Consider the following 16,460-nt stretch of genomic DNA (forward strand, 5'->3'; position numbering starts at 1 on the left):
AATGATTGCCAGTTTAGGTAAGAATGTAGAATTATACACTGTCACGCGCTTTACATATAAAAATAATAAGAAAAAAAAGGGGGGGGGAAGTAGTGTTGCTGCTTTATTGGACAGTGATGACTAAAGCATGCTTTATCTTGCATCATGTCACCCATCCGCGAAATTCTTTGATGCGATTGGCGATCCCAAACCTGCCCTCAATGACCCTGTTTCAAGCCACTTTTTTCGCAGAACCACGTATACTTAATTGCATAAAATGGCAAATTCATTAGTTATTCCTAAATGTAAAGGGTCTTGGGATCGATGAGGATTGGTGTGGGAGCCACTGCTTTAAGGCTTTCAATGTATGCAAAGGTGAAGCCTAAAACAAGGTAAAATCGCTCTCTAGGTTTCTGTCATTGGCGCCATTTGCTAATAATAATTCCACCCCCTCCCCCTTATGTTTTCCCGTTTAACCAGTGCCAGTAACCTCTGCAATGTGTTTCTATTAATGTTATTCTAGGTTATGGGAATGTTATTAGTAGCATGGTAGCATTGTTCTCCCATATAGTTTTTTTTTTTTGTGTGTGTGTGTTTTAAAATATATGTGGAAAAAGCTAGCTTGCCTAATAAATGCCCAGTAAAAAGAATCATATATTTGTAACTGTTAAAATAGAAGTCTTAGAAATTCTAACCTATAGCGTTAGCTTGGGAGATGTATAACATATTTGAACCACATGGTACCTTCTACCTGTTCTATCTTTGCTCTAAACACAATGGCTGGTGTCCATCAGTCATTCCTTCCAAAACGACAGTGACCTTTTTGGAAACCTGGTGCAGTTATTTAATTTCAACTTGCAAAGACCATTTTCACAACTTGTCAAATAATTCAGTGCATGGATGGAACTCCTTTTAATCTCCTGGTGTATTATGAAAGTCATATTTCCAGTTTTGATACTAGAGACGTGTGAATACTGTTTACTTCTGATTCACTCCCACTTGTGTTATAAACAACCCTTTTTCAATGACTAATAACGGGGTGGACATATTTGAGTGAATGGTGTATAAATGTGAATCATGGAAATCCTTATTTTCTCTTGTTTAATCCTTATTTATAATCCAAAATCTGTAAACAATTGTTGTAAAAGCAGATATGTTGCATGGAGATAATTTATATGATTTTATTGACTATATCCCAACAATACGTATCCACCTATAACCAGATTTGTGTTCTCTTGTGACTTTATCTCTCAAGCCTTTTGTTTTTATTGAACAACGTACTGTATAATGCTAGCTTTCTTACACAAACAATGTTTATCTAGATTTCTAGAGATGAAGCTACAAAAAAGATCAGACTTGAAACAGAGGAAACACTAAGAGGTATAGTTTGAATGTCTTTAGTGATTTTTGTGTTATAATTTTAAGTAAGAAAGACGATTTGACTGCCCTCGTGGCTGTGGTTGAAGCTTTTCTTGCTGGCGTGGAGTAATGATGAATTAAATTGTAAATTGATGCATTCTAGAAAGAAAGCAATCGAGCTTATCCGTATGTCTTATTCAGGTCCCCCAAGTCTCCTGAACAGTGTACAATGCTTAAACTGCTAATATCAAGACTTTGCACATGTAAGAGAACATGTTCAGAGAGTCGCTTTTCAACCTTCTCCCTTTAGAGGGATTCCTAAAGTTTTTAGCCTGATCAATTAATCATCTAGTGGCGAGAAGACTGAATTAAAGAAGTACCGAGGCAGAAAAAATACAGGGTTTCTGTCCACTATGCTCCTTGTGAAACCGCAGCAGGTGGCAAATCCAACAGAATTTCATTGTTGAGTACAGTAGTGACAAAAACACTTTGTTTTAAGAATTCTTCCAATCTGCAGTCGGATGTAGGAAGGTAAAATGGAGGAAGCTCCACCTTGGAGGCCGGCAGCAGCCATGTTGCTTGTGGCAGGAAGCTCAAACTAAGAGGGGCAGACACACAGTGTATGTGTATACTACTTCTTTTTTTTTTTTCCCTTTTTCCCAACTAATACTGAAATTAGGGGGTCGCCTTATATTCGGACAAATACAGTATCTCAATTTTTGTTCTACACATTTGGCCTCGCATCTTTTTTCAAAGACCTTCCCCCTCATTTTATAAGTCAAGGCTGCTGTTCCATCAAAGCTGTACATTAATGGCAAATTCTTCCCTGTTATTTATATGTATATATGTGTTTGAGTAGGAAAAGGGGAGAGATGCACACCATTTAGAAAAAAACAAACAAAGGTCACAAAATATATAGTCCATGCACCTTGATGAGATGCTCGAGTCTCCTACTTAGTCTCTAAATACATGCAGCAAAAAGAAAGGTGTACCAGGCAACAGTCAATCAGCAATTATTATTTTTAAATGTATTTTGACATCAGACTCCCTCTCGGATGCCTCCCAGATTACTTTTGCCTGGGTCACTTATACCGCTTTCTTTCCGGGGGCCAGTCTTGTAGTCCTTCAGAGCTGTACTTCTTGCTGGCCGGGGGAACATTGCTGCACTGAGGCCCGCTGCCATCTGCAGACCATGGAGTCTCCTCCATGCTGATACATCTTGTACCATGTGGGCTGCCAGGTAGGCCTGTGGAGCCTTTGCTAGGCTAAATCAGAATTGCGGGTCCGGGACCAGACAGGTCTGTGCAGCTGCAAGAAAAACTTGGAGCAGCGTGGCAACAGACCACCCTCCCTGGGAGGTGAGGTGGACAGGATATCCTGGAACCCCAATTACAACTTCGGGTTCAGGTCAAGCCCCCTGGTCAGATGTGTCTGTTAACAGAGGATCAGTTTTCTTCCAGATGATAGGTGCACAGTCAGTGTGTGTCTGCCGCTGCTGTGGTTGTACAGGCTGTATTAGGTCGCCTCCTGCTAGCTCTCCTGAGCATAAAATGGAGTCTGGGGTTTCTGAACGTTCAACATTGGTTAACATTACTTAAATGGGTGGGATTGCAAGCATTACATCCAGCAACAATTCAAATTCATAACTTCTTTGATTTCCTGTAACAAGGCTATGAGAAGCGTCTTTATCTTAATTCCCTTAATCATGTATCTTCGAAACGTCACTTGCAACACAGAAGGGTGTCAAACACTTCATAAAGGAAGTGGAGAAATTGCGGCCCAGAATACGTCCTCTGGTTCTGGCTCGGGATATTAGTGTTGTGCTGGAAACATTAGTATAGGTTCGTTTTGAACCACTGTTACATTTATCAGAAAAATGGCTAACTTTGAAAGCAGTTTTTTGATGGCTGTTAGCTCGGCCAGAAGAATTGGTGAGCTTTAAGGTTTATTTTGTAGAGCTCCATATTTTAGCATACATACAAAATTGTTATGCGGACAGTACCACAATTGTGACCAAAAATTGTCTAATTCTTCCATATGAACCAATAAATAATGTGCCTTCATTCTGTCCCAAATACAAGGGAGAAAACGGAAGAGTGCTTTATGTTCTGGATGTGGTTAGGACTTTCTCATGTGATCACACAGAAATATAGAGTATCAGAAAAGTTATTTTCTTCTAAAAAAAAAAATGAGATTATGCTGCATAATCCATCTTCAATAGCGAGATGGATTAGACTTTATTGAAGAGGTTTACAAGGCAAAACAATTGGAGTGTCCATTAAAAATTAAAGAACATTCCACAAGAGCCATGGCAGCTTCATGGACCAACAAAGCACAAGCCTCTTCTGAAGATATTTGCAAGGCAGCAACATGATCTTCACAAAATACTTTAAGGCACAATACAGTACATTGGATGTTTTTCCAGTGAGGCTACATTTGGGAGAAATGCAGTTATTTCTGATAGTTCCCCCCCTAGGAGAAGGAGTGAATCAGTGTGTAAAGACACTGGCCCATATTCTGTAAGGTGTGATAAACGCAAATTACCGGAAAAGCCCAATTACAGTCAGTGGGGCTTTACATGCGATGTCATGTCATCTGACCGTATCACACCTAACAGAATAAGGGTCACTGTAAACAACAACACTTTGTAGCAGCGGAACCTGGTTCAATTCCTGGTGTCAGCTCTTTGTGGTTTTGGACAAGTCACTTTATCTCCCTGTGCAATAGGCATCAAAAACATAGATTTTAATCTGGGCAGGGACTGTCTGTAAAATTCCTGTGTGCTGCGTACCACACACTATACTGTAATTGTGAAGCGCTTTATAAAATAAAGTTGTTGGGAGGGACTGCTTGGGGATATCCCCATTAGTGTGCATAGTGATGGCGAAAATCAAGAAAAAAAGAAATGTCCTTAATGTTGTTTTTCTTTTTCGGAGTCCTTCCAGGACCGTGCACTTTCTTGTTCAAAAGAGGGGAAAAAAGCAAAAGAGAAGAATTTGTTTGCTCTGACTTAAGGTTTTTTCGGATACCAATGCAACAGGGCTAGAGATACAAGTGTAGTGAGCCACAGAATGGTCCTGCCCCAAAGTAGGAGGGGCCAAATCCCCATTTGTGGGTACAGTCGTGGAGGCACTCCAAAGAAATAGAGCACAATTATTTGTTTCCTATGATGTTTTGAGTACTGTTGTGTCTAAATAAATATTTAGCTGTTTTGAGTAGCTAATTCTTACATTACTATTTTTTTCTCTCTTAGAAAGATTTCCGGATGCTGAGCCATATGAAATAATGGAGTCTTTTAGTGTTGTGTCAAAAGACGTTTTTAGAAACATTGTTTTGAATGAGTATAGAAGGTATTGTATTCTTTATATTATGAATTGTCAAAAATTATATAGGTATGAAATATTTTGTTTAACTTTTTTTTCCCCCCCAATTGAAGGTGTGATGGTAGAGACCTAACATCTCTCAGAAACATAAATTGTGAAGTTGATCTGTTTAAACCACTTCATGGGTCCGCATTATTCCAGAGAGGCCAAACACAGGTAAGATTTGCAAAGCACATCCCCAGCTGACTAACTCTGTTACATATACATTTTCAGTAGGATTTACAATTTCTCTCCAAGTGTGCAGTGCCTTTACAACCTACCATTACACTATTATACACCGGTTCTTAAAAGATAAAAATATTAAATTCCACATTAAACAGCGTAAGGGGCATTGTATAAATGATTTTAATGGGTACAATATCAAATTTTAAAAATGCATGGGTAAATTGTCGTGCTAGGAAGAGAAATGTAATGTGGTTCATGTAAGCACCTCAAACGCCTGCACTTTTAATGCATTTTGGAGTTTTCCGATACACATACGTGTTCAAGTTTTATGTATCCCCCTCATAGTCTGGTTAAGACACGAACCGCATCACGGAGGACCTTTTTAAAATAAACTAATGGTATTTATGGCCGTGCCCTGGTTTTCTGTGGACAAAAAAACTTGCAAACATTGATGTTTTGTGTCAAGAAGATTGAACGATCAGTTAAAGCTAAAAATGTACGTGTTGTTCAAGACGAGTTTTGAGGTGGTATTGTCACTATAAATTAAACTTGTCTTGGTTTCTCTTATACTGTATATATCTCAAGGTAAACCCTCAGCCCATATTTACTAAACTGTGCCATGTCACAAGACAATTTCCAGCACTCGATAACCACTTGTGGTCCAAGTGAATGACCAGAAGTTGTTTTTTTTGGAGCTGGTGGTTTTTGTGAGGGAGCACAGGTGAGAAAATATGGCCCTCGGTCTTAAGGCACTCTTAGGCAGCAGAGGGTTGTAGTCGAATTTTGTAAACTTTCTGAATACTTCTAAGAACTAGTCACACATTCTCTTAACGACTCGGTATGTCTCGAATGTCAAATACATTTATTGGTATTGATTTTATTTTTAATTTTTCAATAGGTTCTTTGTGCTGTTACATTTGACTCGTTAGAATCAAGTATGAAATTTGATCACATCACAACAGCTTTAAGGTAGGTTAATGTGCAAGACCAGCTAATACTTTTCAATCATAAATGCAGTAACTTTAAACCTTTTTTGTCTCGTTGCCCGACTGTAACTTCAATTGGTCTTCAATATGAACTGAGAAACATGATCAGATTCTATTACATCCAAATGCTTTAGAGTCGGACAATCTAGAAGCACACAAACGAGACATTTACTGTAGTTAATTTCCTAAACAAAAGGTTTAAAATGTTCTCTTTACCAAGTTTTGTTTGTTCTCATAAATATATGTTACATTGGAATGATTTGGAAAGTTGAGTTTTCAAAAAGAGATGTAGTGTCTTCAAAACAAAGTAAAGTTAAAGTAGAAAAAACAAAAAATGTTGGGAAAAAATGTAAATGTATAACGACCCCAGTTACACACCATTTGTTTCCACTTAGATGTATTTTGTCTATGCTACACAATAGAATCTCCATGTATTTGCCCCCACAACGTTTGCTGAGACGCGGTTCCATGCATCAATACGTTTTTTTTCTTCTCATATTTCCTGCGCATCAATAACCATCCTGTTTCAGAATTAAAAGGAGCCAGGAAAGGGGCTAGTTATATTGATGCAAATGTATGGTACTTCTGCTTTAAACCTATCGTTAGCAGGTGGTTTGATTGCTAGCCCATCCAGCAGAGTGGGTAAAACAAACACAACATGCGGTAGAACAAAATGTTGAGGACGTATGTAGATAATGACACGTCGCCCATATGAACGAGTCATACATTTGACATTTAAATTGCCCTATTTTAGATGTTTTTTAGAATGAATAATGTGAGCCCTTGTGTAATTGCTAGAAAGAAGTGGGTGCTTCCGAGCTGTGGAAGATAGCAATCTGTTAAACATTTCCATTTACACTATTTGAAACACACTTCTGCCTGATAATGTACGTGATCAGAGCATGCATGCTATGGAAAATACGTTGTGAGGAACGTAACACTTAAATCGTGTAAATGTGTGAGTTTGCTTACGAATATTCATGTTGTGTTTTTTCCAGTGGTGTGAAAGATAAAAACTTTATGCTGCATTATGAGGTAAGACTGCCGTGAAACTCTTACCACGCATTAAACTTGTTGAGAAAGTATAAATATTGTGCCATTTTTCAACACTCCTTTCTGGTGTGACCTTTTATAGATTGTTAAACTACTTTTTTTCTAATGTGTTTACAGTACTATTAATTTTTATTTTTTTATTAGAGGGAATTGATATTGTTTTTTTTCCGTATAACTAATAAATTAAAAATGTTGACTGTCATTTAAAAAAAAAAAAGTAAGCAGCAGGGCGTCTGCAGAGCTGAACCGTCACAGCTCCAGGGACCGCCTGCATCATGAGATACTTGCCTTCGAAGGTGCCCCGTTACTGTGACTTCCAGGCGAAACAAAATGGAGGTTTCAAAACTCCAGCATGACACAGACCAATAGTAAGCCACAGCGTTATCCGTTACAGCTTCCTATTGATCGTGTCACGTAGTGGAATTAAACCTGCATGCAGAATCAGCGGCACCTTTTATGGAGGCATGTATCACGGGAAGTAGGGGGCACCTGTAGCTGAAATGAACACTGTTCAGCTCTGAAGACCCCCCAGATTCCTGTACAGGTAACATACAAGAAAAGGGGCATCTTTTTCATTGTAATGCTCCTTTTAAATGTCTTCATTGCCACAGATGCGAGCATGTTTTTGTTTTTCTCTACAATTGGATTTCCTAAATCATAATACAAGCTATTTATCTTGTGAAGCTGTCAATGAAGCTACATGCATAGAGAAAATAGCCATATTCCCTTTAACCATTTGAGAGCCAGTGGGGCTGCGGCACTCGCAATCACATGATCGGTCCATCACAGATGACGGAACGAAAGGGCAGGAGTTTCACTTCTGCACTCCGTATGTGGTTTCTTTGTGTACAAACATGTCCAAAAAAATTATATTCTTATTTACACATACATTTTCTACTGTGTGGCTTTCTAGACTATGGAGAGAGCAAGAATTTGAGGGTGGAGTGTGTTGGTAGGAGTGACTGAATCTGAATAGAAAGGGCCTAGTGGTAATGTAGCTCTGAGTTTGAATCACACTGTTAGCCACTGTGACATTGAGTAGGTTACTGTGTGTGGTCTGCAGAAACCCAAGTTAGAATCTCTGCACAGTAGAGTTAACAAACGATGTATATACATTGTGCCATATCAGAAAATACTATATTTATCAAGGCTGTTAGCAGATTATTACTTCTGCTCCCAATCACAACACATATAAAATTGCTGGATGTGCATCAGTATGCATGATTTATGTGGCTTTTGCAGGAATATTGCATGTTTAGTTAGGTCACTTGACCTGTCATTCTGTCCTAATCTCAATGATTACAAACAGTAGATGTATTCTGTGCTGATCATTTTCCTTTAAGTCCAAATGACAAAATATCTTTAAAACAGGTCCGGTTAGATTTTATGGGTGGTGTAGAAACAAATAACATTTTAATTTTAATAGGCCATTTGGAAAATGTTTGCATAGTTAGTTGTTCATTCATCATTCTAATTTAAAACCTAACTTTATGTAACACAATTTTTATTTTCTAGTTTCCTCCATATGCAACAAATGAAATTGGTAAAGTTATGGGCGTTAACCGACGAGCACTTGGTCATGGTAAGCAAAAAACTGAACCACAACATACTTGGTGCCTGTGCAATCAATCAATAATTAGATTTACCATTCACCGTTCAAGACACTGATACGAGTGGGTAACTCGGCCCATCAGAGTAGGACGGAAAATACGTATGCGAGTGGTCTATAAAAGGCTCCTACCCTCACCTGTAGACAGTCTTTTCCTGTCCTACAGCAGAGTTCTGCGCCTCTCTCCCCCACCCTCGATGTTGCGCTACGTGGATGCTATTCAGGGGTCCTCTGCAACCATGGCGAACCTCGGAAGTATTAGACCTACGCAGTGGCCAGACACAAGCACGCATGGCGCCCACCCACTTCTTTGTAACAAAAAGCTGTAAGTGCTCCAGACTGGAAGCAACAAGGGTGCCCTCTAGACCTTCTAGTTATTTAAAGCCAGTTAAGGTATGGTTACGCAGTTGATGTTTTTGTGTGAGAGCTGGGAGCATGGAGAGAATACAACCAGGGGTCACTGCCTTAAATTTCTGGGTGAGTACTAGCCGAGCATGTCGTTGGGAAACATACTGATTTTATGTTGTTATACCAGTACCACTGGAGAACTGCCTGAGGAAGGGACGTTCAAATTACAGGTGAAAGTGCCACATTATAAAGAGTATCGAAAAGGGAAACGTTGTGCAGCTTAAGTCGAGACGGTGTTGGAGGGAAAGAATCTGTGTCAAGATTGCTTGAAATCTGGGCATTATAAGCCCAAATGGAAAGGTTTCTCCAACGGATGAAAGATACGGTTTCACAAATGGTGGAAACAGACGTATTTACAGGCAAGTAAACAACCACATGAGGTCATGGTCACAGACCAGCCTCGACCAGAGACTCTTCATCTGAGGGTTTGGAGGTGTGGATATTATCAGAGGGGGAAGTGTTGAGACTCCTAGGATCAGGAAGAGGATTCATTATTCGATACAGACCTGGTGGCACCGTTAATCAAAGAGACATTGAAAATGGAGGATCGAGAGGCAATAAACTCTTCAGAAGGTCACAAAAGGAGGCTGTTTTTCCACTTCACAAAGTATTATAAGACATGGTAGTCGGAATGGATCCAGCCTGATAAGAAATGCTGGTTTCAAGAAAATTCCATAAGATGTATCCTTTTTCTGATGAAGACGTAAAGATTTGGGAAGTAGTCGACGTGGCAAATATGAAACGGTCAGTGAGAACAGTCCAGGTTGATGCCACCTCGTTCAAAGATCCGATAGAGAGAAGACGGTCTTGAGGAAATTTGTGGCAGCTGATGCAGCATCAAACCAGCAGTTGACATTTCTTCTGTTTCAAGAGCAGTGCGAGTTTGGGTCTCGAATATTGAAGATGCGCTGGAGAAAGGGGTAAACAGAACTGCCAATTTGAAAGCATTGCCATATAGCCTTTGGCTAATTGTATTTTGGTCAGAGGTATCCTTTGACACAGTACACTTGGCATCTAGGTCAGTAGGCCATCGGTGGCCACAAGAACGGTGTTATGGTTGAGGCCATGGATGGCGGACTCCAAATCCAAGAAAAATCTGTGTATGCAGCCCTTTCAAGTGGAATATTTGCTTGGGAAGAGACTTGATAATATCTCAAGTGTCAGAGGACAGAAACATTTTCTACTGCAAGGGCGGAGATTTGGAAGCCCCTATTAGGCAGGATTTCAACCAGACAGGATAACTTCTATAGAAGCCAGATCATACTGTCCAGGAAGGCTTTTTTTTTATTATTCATTCATTTTTAAGACAGACCTCTTGGAGAGGATGTCAAAATAGACTCCAGAAGTAGAGGAACGTCATTAAGAGGGGGACCTTTCTGAAGAAAGAGTCCAACAGTTCGCAGTATGAGGAAGACTAACGTCATTCCGGCCTATTTGGACTCTGGCGATTAAAGGATAAATGAGTCCTTGGACGACTCCTCCAGCCATCACCTGACGTTCAGCCTCATTCCGAAGGACAGATTTTTTTACATCAATGCTCCAAAGCAGCAGAGACGCAAGAGAAGCGTTAAGGCAAGCGTTGAGAGATCTACAAGCAAACAAAGTACTGTCATTGTAAAAGTTCCAGAGGGGGATAAAAAGGGAAATCTATTCAACTCTTTCTGATAAAGAAAGCCTCTGGAAGACTGAGCCGTCATGGATCTAAGAAGGGTCAATACGTTCCTACCGTACGTATAATAGAATTCTAAATGGAATCCCTTACGTCCAACATACAGGCAGTGAGACAAGGTGACTGGTTGAGCGCAATAGATCTCAAGGATGTGTATTTGCATATTCCAGTAACAAAGGGCATGAAATGTTACTAAGGTTTTCAGTAGGAGAGGATCATTTCCAATATACAGCCATTCCATTTGGACTAGCAACATCCCCTAGAACATTCACCAAAGTACTAGCTACTTTATTAGCTGAAGTAAGAAAACAAGGCATCTAGTGTTACCCATATTTTACACTATTTACCCATCAAAGTTCGAGACAGGACTCTTATTAGCAATAATCAATAAAAGGCCAATCTGAATACCGACACACCAAGTCAGTCCACTAGGGGCTTGTATAAGGAGTTAGATTTCAGCCCAATGTAATATTTCTAAAGGCCCGGCAATACATAATTCAAGAAGGCTTTGTCTCATAAAATACATTTGTGACAAACAGGGAAAGCGCAGGATGAAATAAAACGGTTACAAAGAAATATATGAAAACAATTAAACTTATACAATATTCATTACTACGTGATTCTCATCATATAGTCCTGCATTTGGGCAACACCTCATCAGTGTTATAGTTTCAATAGTTGTCTAGAGTTTTTATTATTTTCTTTTTTCTCTCAGACACTATTTGGCCAATTTGGCTGGTATATTACCCATCTTGACCTCGCTTTTACTAGCTTCCCAGCTCTGTTACATCCTAATCACCTTTTGTTTTACTTTCCAATCGTCCTACTGAAACTTATTGCAGGCGCAAGGGCCCCTCCAGATATGTTAGTATACTACAGTGCAAGCTCTTCTGCAACTAGAATTACTAATACTGAGCAATCACTACAATAATAAAGAATGGCAGCATAGTTGTGTGTAAGTGTGAGTGTAAGATATTGATTGTGCGCTCAGTCACTGAACTACTATCCAGACACATAAAACATACCAGTTTTAAAGTTGCTAGAGCAACATGGATGGCTAATAAATCAAGAAAAATGTCAGCTGACTCCGACAGTCATTTAAGACTTTTGCCTATGCTTTTTCAGACAAAGAAATGCATTGTTTCGCTCCAATAAGACCAAGCAGAGGATATAAGAGGAACAGTTAGAAGGTTCCGAAAAGCATGCAAGGGATTATATGATCCTTCTTGGAAAGATAACCTCTACCATTGAGGTGATAAATGGGGAAGGGTTCACATGAGAGCATTGCAAGAGAATTTTCTGAACTAATGCAATTAAATTATTTTGAAGCATCAAAATAAAAAAGGTATTCTGGTGGGAAAAACTAAAGTGAACCTCCTTCGTTTAATTACAGGTGCTCTTGCCGAGAAAGCAATAAAACCAGTTATTCCCAAAGACTTCCCTTTCACAATAAGAGTGACCTCAGAAGTATTGGAGTCTAATGGTAAGTTGTTTTATTATAAATTTTTATGTATGTTTGTATGTTTTAACTCTCTACATTCCTTAAGTATCATGCACCGGTTCAATATTTAATAAATGAGACCTCCAGAATGCTTACTAGTTCTAGTGATATGTAGTTATCTTCCTCCCATTTCTACTTTGTTGGCAACTCCACATCTCCTGTTCTTTCCGCATGTACGTTTCCCAGAGCTGGCTTTCCATTTCCCCATTGTTTGCTTTCATGTTTCATATACTTATTGGGAACCTCTGCAGAGTTGGCTCTATGTAAATAAAAAATGTATGTACATATATTAAATCCTGATCTTTTTACAATGTGCAGCGTGGCACTTTCAAGTACTTCTACTTTTTTGTTTTGTATGGATTACAAATAAACTTCTGAATAACATCAGTACTTTAAAGATTTGTTTCCAAAAGTCTTTTTTTGGTTGTGTTTTCCTGTGTGTGTTTGGTACACTAGTAGTACACTATTACAACACTTGTATTGACTTTGACCACTCTATATAGAGATGCTTCATTGTTTTTGTGTAAACTTCACAGGCTCTTCGTCCATGGCTTCTGCATGCGGTGGAAGTTTGGCACTAATGGATGCAGGTAGGCATTTGAATCCTATCATTTTTGGAAAACGGCTCCCTTAAATTGGTGATTCAAAGACACACATTTTCTAATGGTGAGCTGACAACGTTTTATTTTGTCTTTTGTAACTGTTAGGTGTCCCTATATCTGCGGCCGTGGCTGGTGTGGCAATAGGATTAATTACCAAGTTTAACCCTGAGAAGAGTGGAGAAATTGAAGATTATCGCTTGCTTACAGATATCTTGGTGAGCATCCTTGGTTGTTGGTATCTCATTCAGGACCATGGGATGTCACTCCATGGAAGTGACATATGTTACCGTGCGCAGAGTTGCTTCCATGATTTAGTGAATGAGACTCAGTAGTGATTTTACATTTAACATTCTTCACGGTGTTTGCATTCCTGGGTGGTGTTATGAGTGGTAAAGAATGCACTTTTTATTATTGCTGCTCTTATGGTTCCTTACACTTTACAAAAAGAAATCCATCAAAATCGCAATCTTATTGGAGTGCTATAAAAGGAAATTTGTGCTGGTTTTAGCTATTCAGGCCCAACTTTGGCCTGCTTAACTCGCCAAACTGAAATCTTGTATCACAGTCATTTAGATTTAGGAATGACATTCTCCATTGAGTTTAATATCTTGCTAAATGTTTTACTTGGGTGAGATATTCATACTGTTTATATATTGCGGTGACAGCAGACTAACCAATTTAGTGCAACATTTGCCAATTATGTGTCACGAGTAAAAAAAATACGTTATTTCAGATTGCTCATTAGGTTAATTATGTGCCTATGTTTTAACTTGTTCAAAATATTCCCTACCTTTTCATGAGGGTATGAGGTCAGACTTCTCTATGTGCCATGGTAATCTCAGACTAGTAAATTACACATTTTCATTTGATCGCCCCATATTGGCAGCACGAGCCTTTGGGTTTCAAGTTCCTTGTATTGACTGTGGATCTATTTGTGAATAGTAATGACAGCCTGTCTTTAGACGGCCTTTAATTTAGGTAACCTTTCCTCATAAATCAGACAACCTATCCATTTTTCATTTTTGGTGATTCCTTCACTTTTTTTTTTTTTTTACACATTTCCATTTTGTCTTGATATGATCAAGTTCCCAAAACTTACATTTACAAGTGTGTAGTGCAGGTTGGTATGTGTTTTTTGGGCAGTTTTTGGATCTGTTTCACCGTCTAAATTCCCATGACTTCATGGGTATACCATAATTCAGATCTCTTTTGTAACCCCTTCTAATCTCCTCTCCCTAAATAAGTACTCTAAATATAATTCTTGCAGTCTCTCCTCTTGTGGCTGGGTATCTAACATTATATAGTTTTTAGTATATAGAGATTTAGTAGTTGTAATCGTTGTAGGCTGTGATAACTTTTAGGGTACAAACAATATAGTTCTTTATATATAAAATTTGTGTACAGAGCTTTCCAAACCTCATGGATTACATCCAGTATAATTTGACAGCACTGTTGGAAGGCAGCATGTATAGCCTGAGGGGATTTAGTAGGGTTGGGGATGAACTCTGTAGGATGTCTTTGAATTGAGCACTTTAGCACAGGGGTGCGCAAACTGGGGGGCATGAGAATTTCTAGGGGGGGGGCGCGGTGGCTCCGCGCTCTTCCCCACGGCATTTAAATTAAATTCCTGGGGAAGCGTGAGGCCTCTAACTCCCATACCTGCTCTCTGCCGGGTCTTCGGCAACGCGGCGTCAAATGTCGTCGCGGGGTAATGGCAACGCGTGTCAAATTACGCGGCGGGGTCACGTGACGTCATATGACCCGCAACGTCATTTGATGCCGAGTCCATGGAGAGAAGGGGCGTGAACGCTGCGGCTGCCGGGCATGGGGGCGCAGCTCAAGAAGTTTGCGCACCCCTGCCTTAGCATACACTATAGACGCTTCCAGGTGTGCTGCCATAGTACACTTGACAAAGAAATATGTGCAGTTTCAAAAGCTCTGTACACTGCAATTTCATTTTATGAAGACCTCTTGAGGTTAGTCACTTGAAAGTTATCAGAACCTACAACAAATCTAGCACACAGAGCAATATGGTACAGCTCAACCCTGTTATAGCGTGATCCGCTATAACGCGGTCTGAGCATGAACCCCGACTTTAACATTTTTTTTTATAACATTTAAAAAAAAAAATTTGCACAGCACACTCACAGCACACTCACAGCACACTCACAGCACACTCACAGCACACTCACAGCACACTCACAGCACACTGAGCACACACTGAGCACACTCACAGCACACACTGAGCACACTCACTGCACACACGCACAGCGCTCACTGCACACACTCACAGCACACACTGCACAGCACTCACTGCACACACTCACAGCACACACTGCACAGTGCTCACTGCACACACTCACAGCGCTCACTGCACACACTCACAGCACACACTGCACAGCGCTCACTGCACACACTCACAGCCCCCCTACCTTTGATGTCACAGCCCCCCTTTGGGGGCATCGTGGGGCTGCTGGGGGGGGGGGAGGAACGGTGCAAGGCAGGGGGATCGGCGCAAGGCAGGAGGGTCGGTGCGGGGATCGGCGCGAGGCTGGGGGGGGGCGGTGCGGGTATCAGTGGGAGGCTGGGGGGGGGAGATTGAGTGCGAGGCTGGGGGGGGGGAGATTCGGTGCGAGGCTGGAGGATAGTTGCGGGTATCTGTGGTTGGATGGTGCGAAGCTGCTGAGGGGAGTGCGGGGAATGCTGGGAGAATTACAGTGGCTGCTAGGGGACATATAGGGCTGCCGGCGCTTCACTCCACCTCTTCCCCCCTCCTCCCGATCAGGCACGCGGCAGCCATTTTCAATTTTTTTTAATTACCGTGACCCCAGTTATAGCACGGTCAGATCGCGTGGCCCCCGAGGACCGCGCTACAACGGAGTTGAGCTGTATTAAGGTGATGCCCAAATATTGTTAATGTGAGTGTGACCTGAGGTTTTTTTTCTGTGGCCTTGGGGACCAGATATATTGTGGGTCTCTAAATTATCGGAGGACCCACAATTTAGATGTGATCTTGAAGATTATCGAGACTGATAATACGGGACCGTTTTTCATCCATATACTGAACTAAATGTGATTTTTGATGTGACATAACTTAAAAAAAGACGTGTTAATCTCTTTTGTACTATGCGTATTGTACATAATCTGTGTGAACTCCTGATTGCTTCAAGGACAGTGAGATGATTTATTGTCTTAACTATTCCAGACCTTTTTGTTTATGTAGTATTTCTCCTCCTGACTTGTGAACCAATATATGAGGCATGAGCTTGTATACCTTAGTGTTTTGAAATGATAATAACTTCACATTTTATATTCTGTGTACCATTATAGGGAATTGAGGACTACAATGGTGATATGGACTTTAAGATGGCAGGTACCAGCAAGGGCATAACTGCTTTGCAGGTAAAGTTCAGATGCTCCCATTTCTTCTTGTTTTGATTGGTTTAATATTTAAATATAGTACATATTTTATATATTTTTTTTAAAAATGCCCTTTTTTCCTTTCCCATCCCAGGCGGACATTAAAATTCCAGGGCTCCCATTAAAAATTGTAATGGAAGCTATTCAGCAGGCAACAGGTAAGTGTCTGCATATTCATTTTTAAGTGGGTGTGAGAATAAAGATGACACTTGTTAATTATCTAAAAGTTTTGCCATACACTTTGTCACCAAACAAACTGAAAATTGTGAGTTGCTCTAAGAAACCCAAGTACTGTATATCTTCTAAAATGACCTGTCAGATATTAA

General features: G+C 40.2%; 1 protein-coding gene across 2 annotated transcripts in view; it reads left to right on the plus strand.

Annotated features, from left to right (window-relative positions):
• Positions 1-16,460, plus strand: part of PNPT1 (polyribonucleotide nucleotidyltransferase 1) — a 54,961-nt gene that overhangs the window by 21,178 nt on the left and 17,323 nt on the right. For both annotated transcript variants that reach the window (XM_075596220.1, XM_075596219.1), the window contains exons 11-21: positions 1,302-1,359; positions 4,592-4,688; positions 4,775-4,877; positions 5,785-5,855; positions 6,871-6,907; positions 8,441-8,507; positions 12,005-12,094; positions 12,649-12,702; positions 12,820-12,929; positions 16,045-16,116; positions 16,229-16,292. In XM_075596220.1, coding sequence (XP_075452335.1) covers positions 1,302-1,359; positions 4,592-4,688; positions 4,775-4,877; positions 5,785-5,855; positions 6,871-6,907; positions 8,441-8,507; positions 12,005-12,094; positions 12,649-12,702; positions 12,820-12,929; positions 16,045-16,116; positions 16,229-16,292 — 823 coding nt within the window. The remainder of the gene's footprint in view (positions 1-1,301; positions 1,360-4,591; positions 4,689-4,774; positions 4,878-5,784; positions 5,856-6,870; positions 6,908-8,440; positions 8,508-12,004; positions 12,095-12,648; positions 12,703-12,819; positions 12,930-16,044; positions 16,117-16,228; positions 16,293-16,460) is intronic.

Source organism: Ascaphus truei, chromosome 4, assembly GCF_040206685.1.
Source record: "Ascaphus truei isolate aAscTru1 chromosome 4, aAscTru1.hap1, whole genome shotgun sequence".
Classification (NCBI taxonomy): domain Eukaryota; kingdom Metazoa; phylum Chordata; class Amphibia; order Anura; family Ascaphidae; genus Ascaphus; species Ascaphus truei.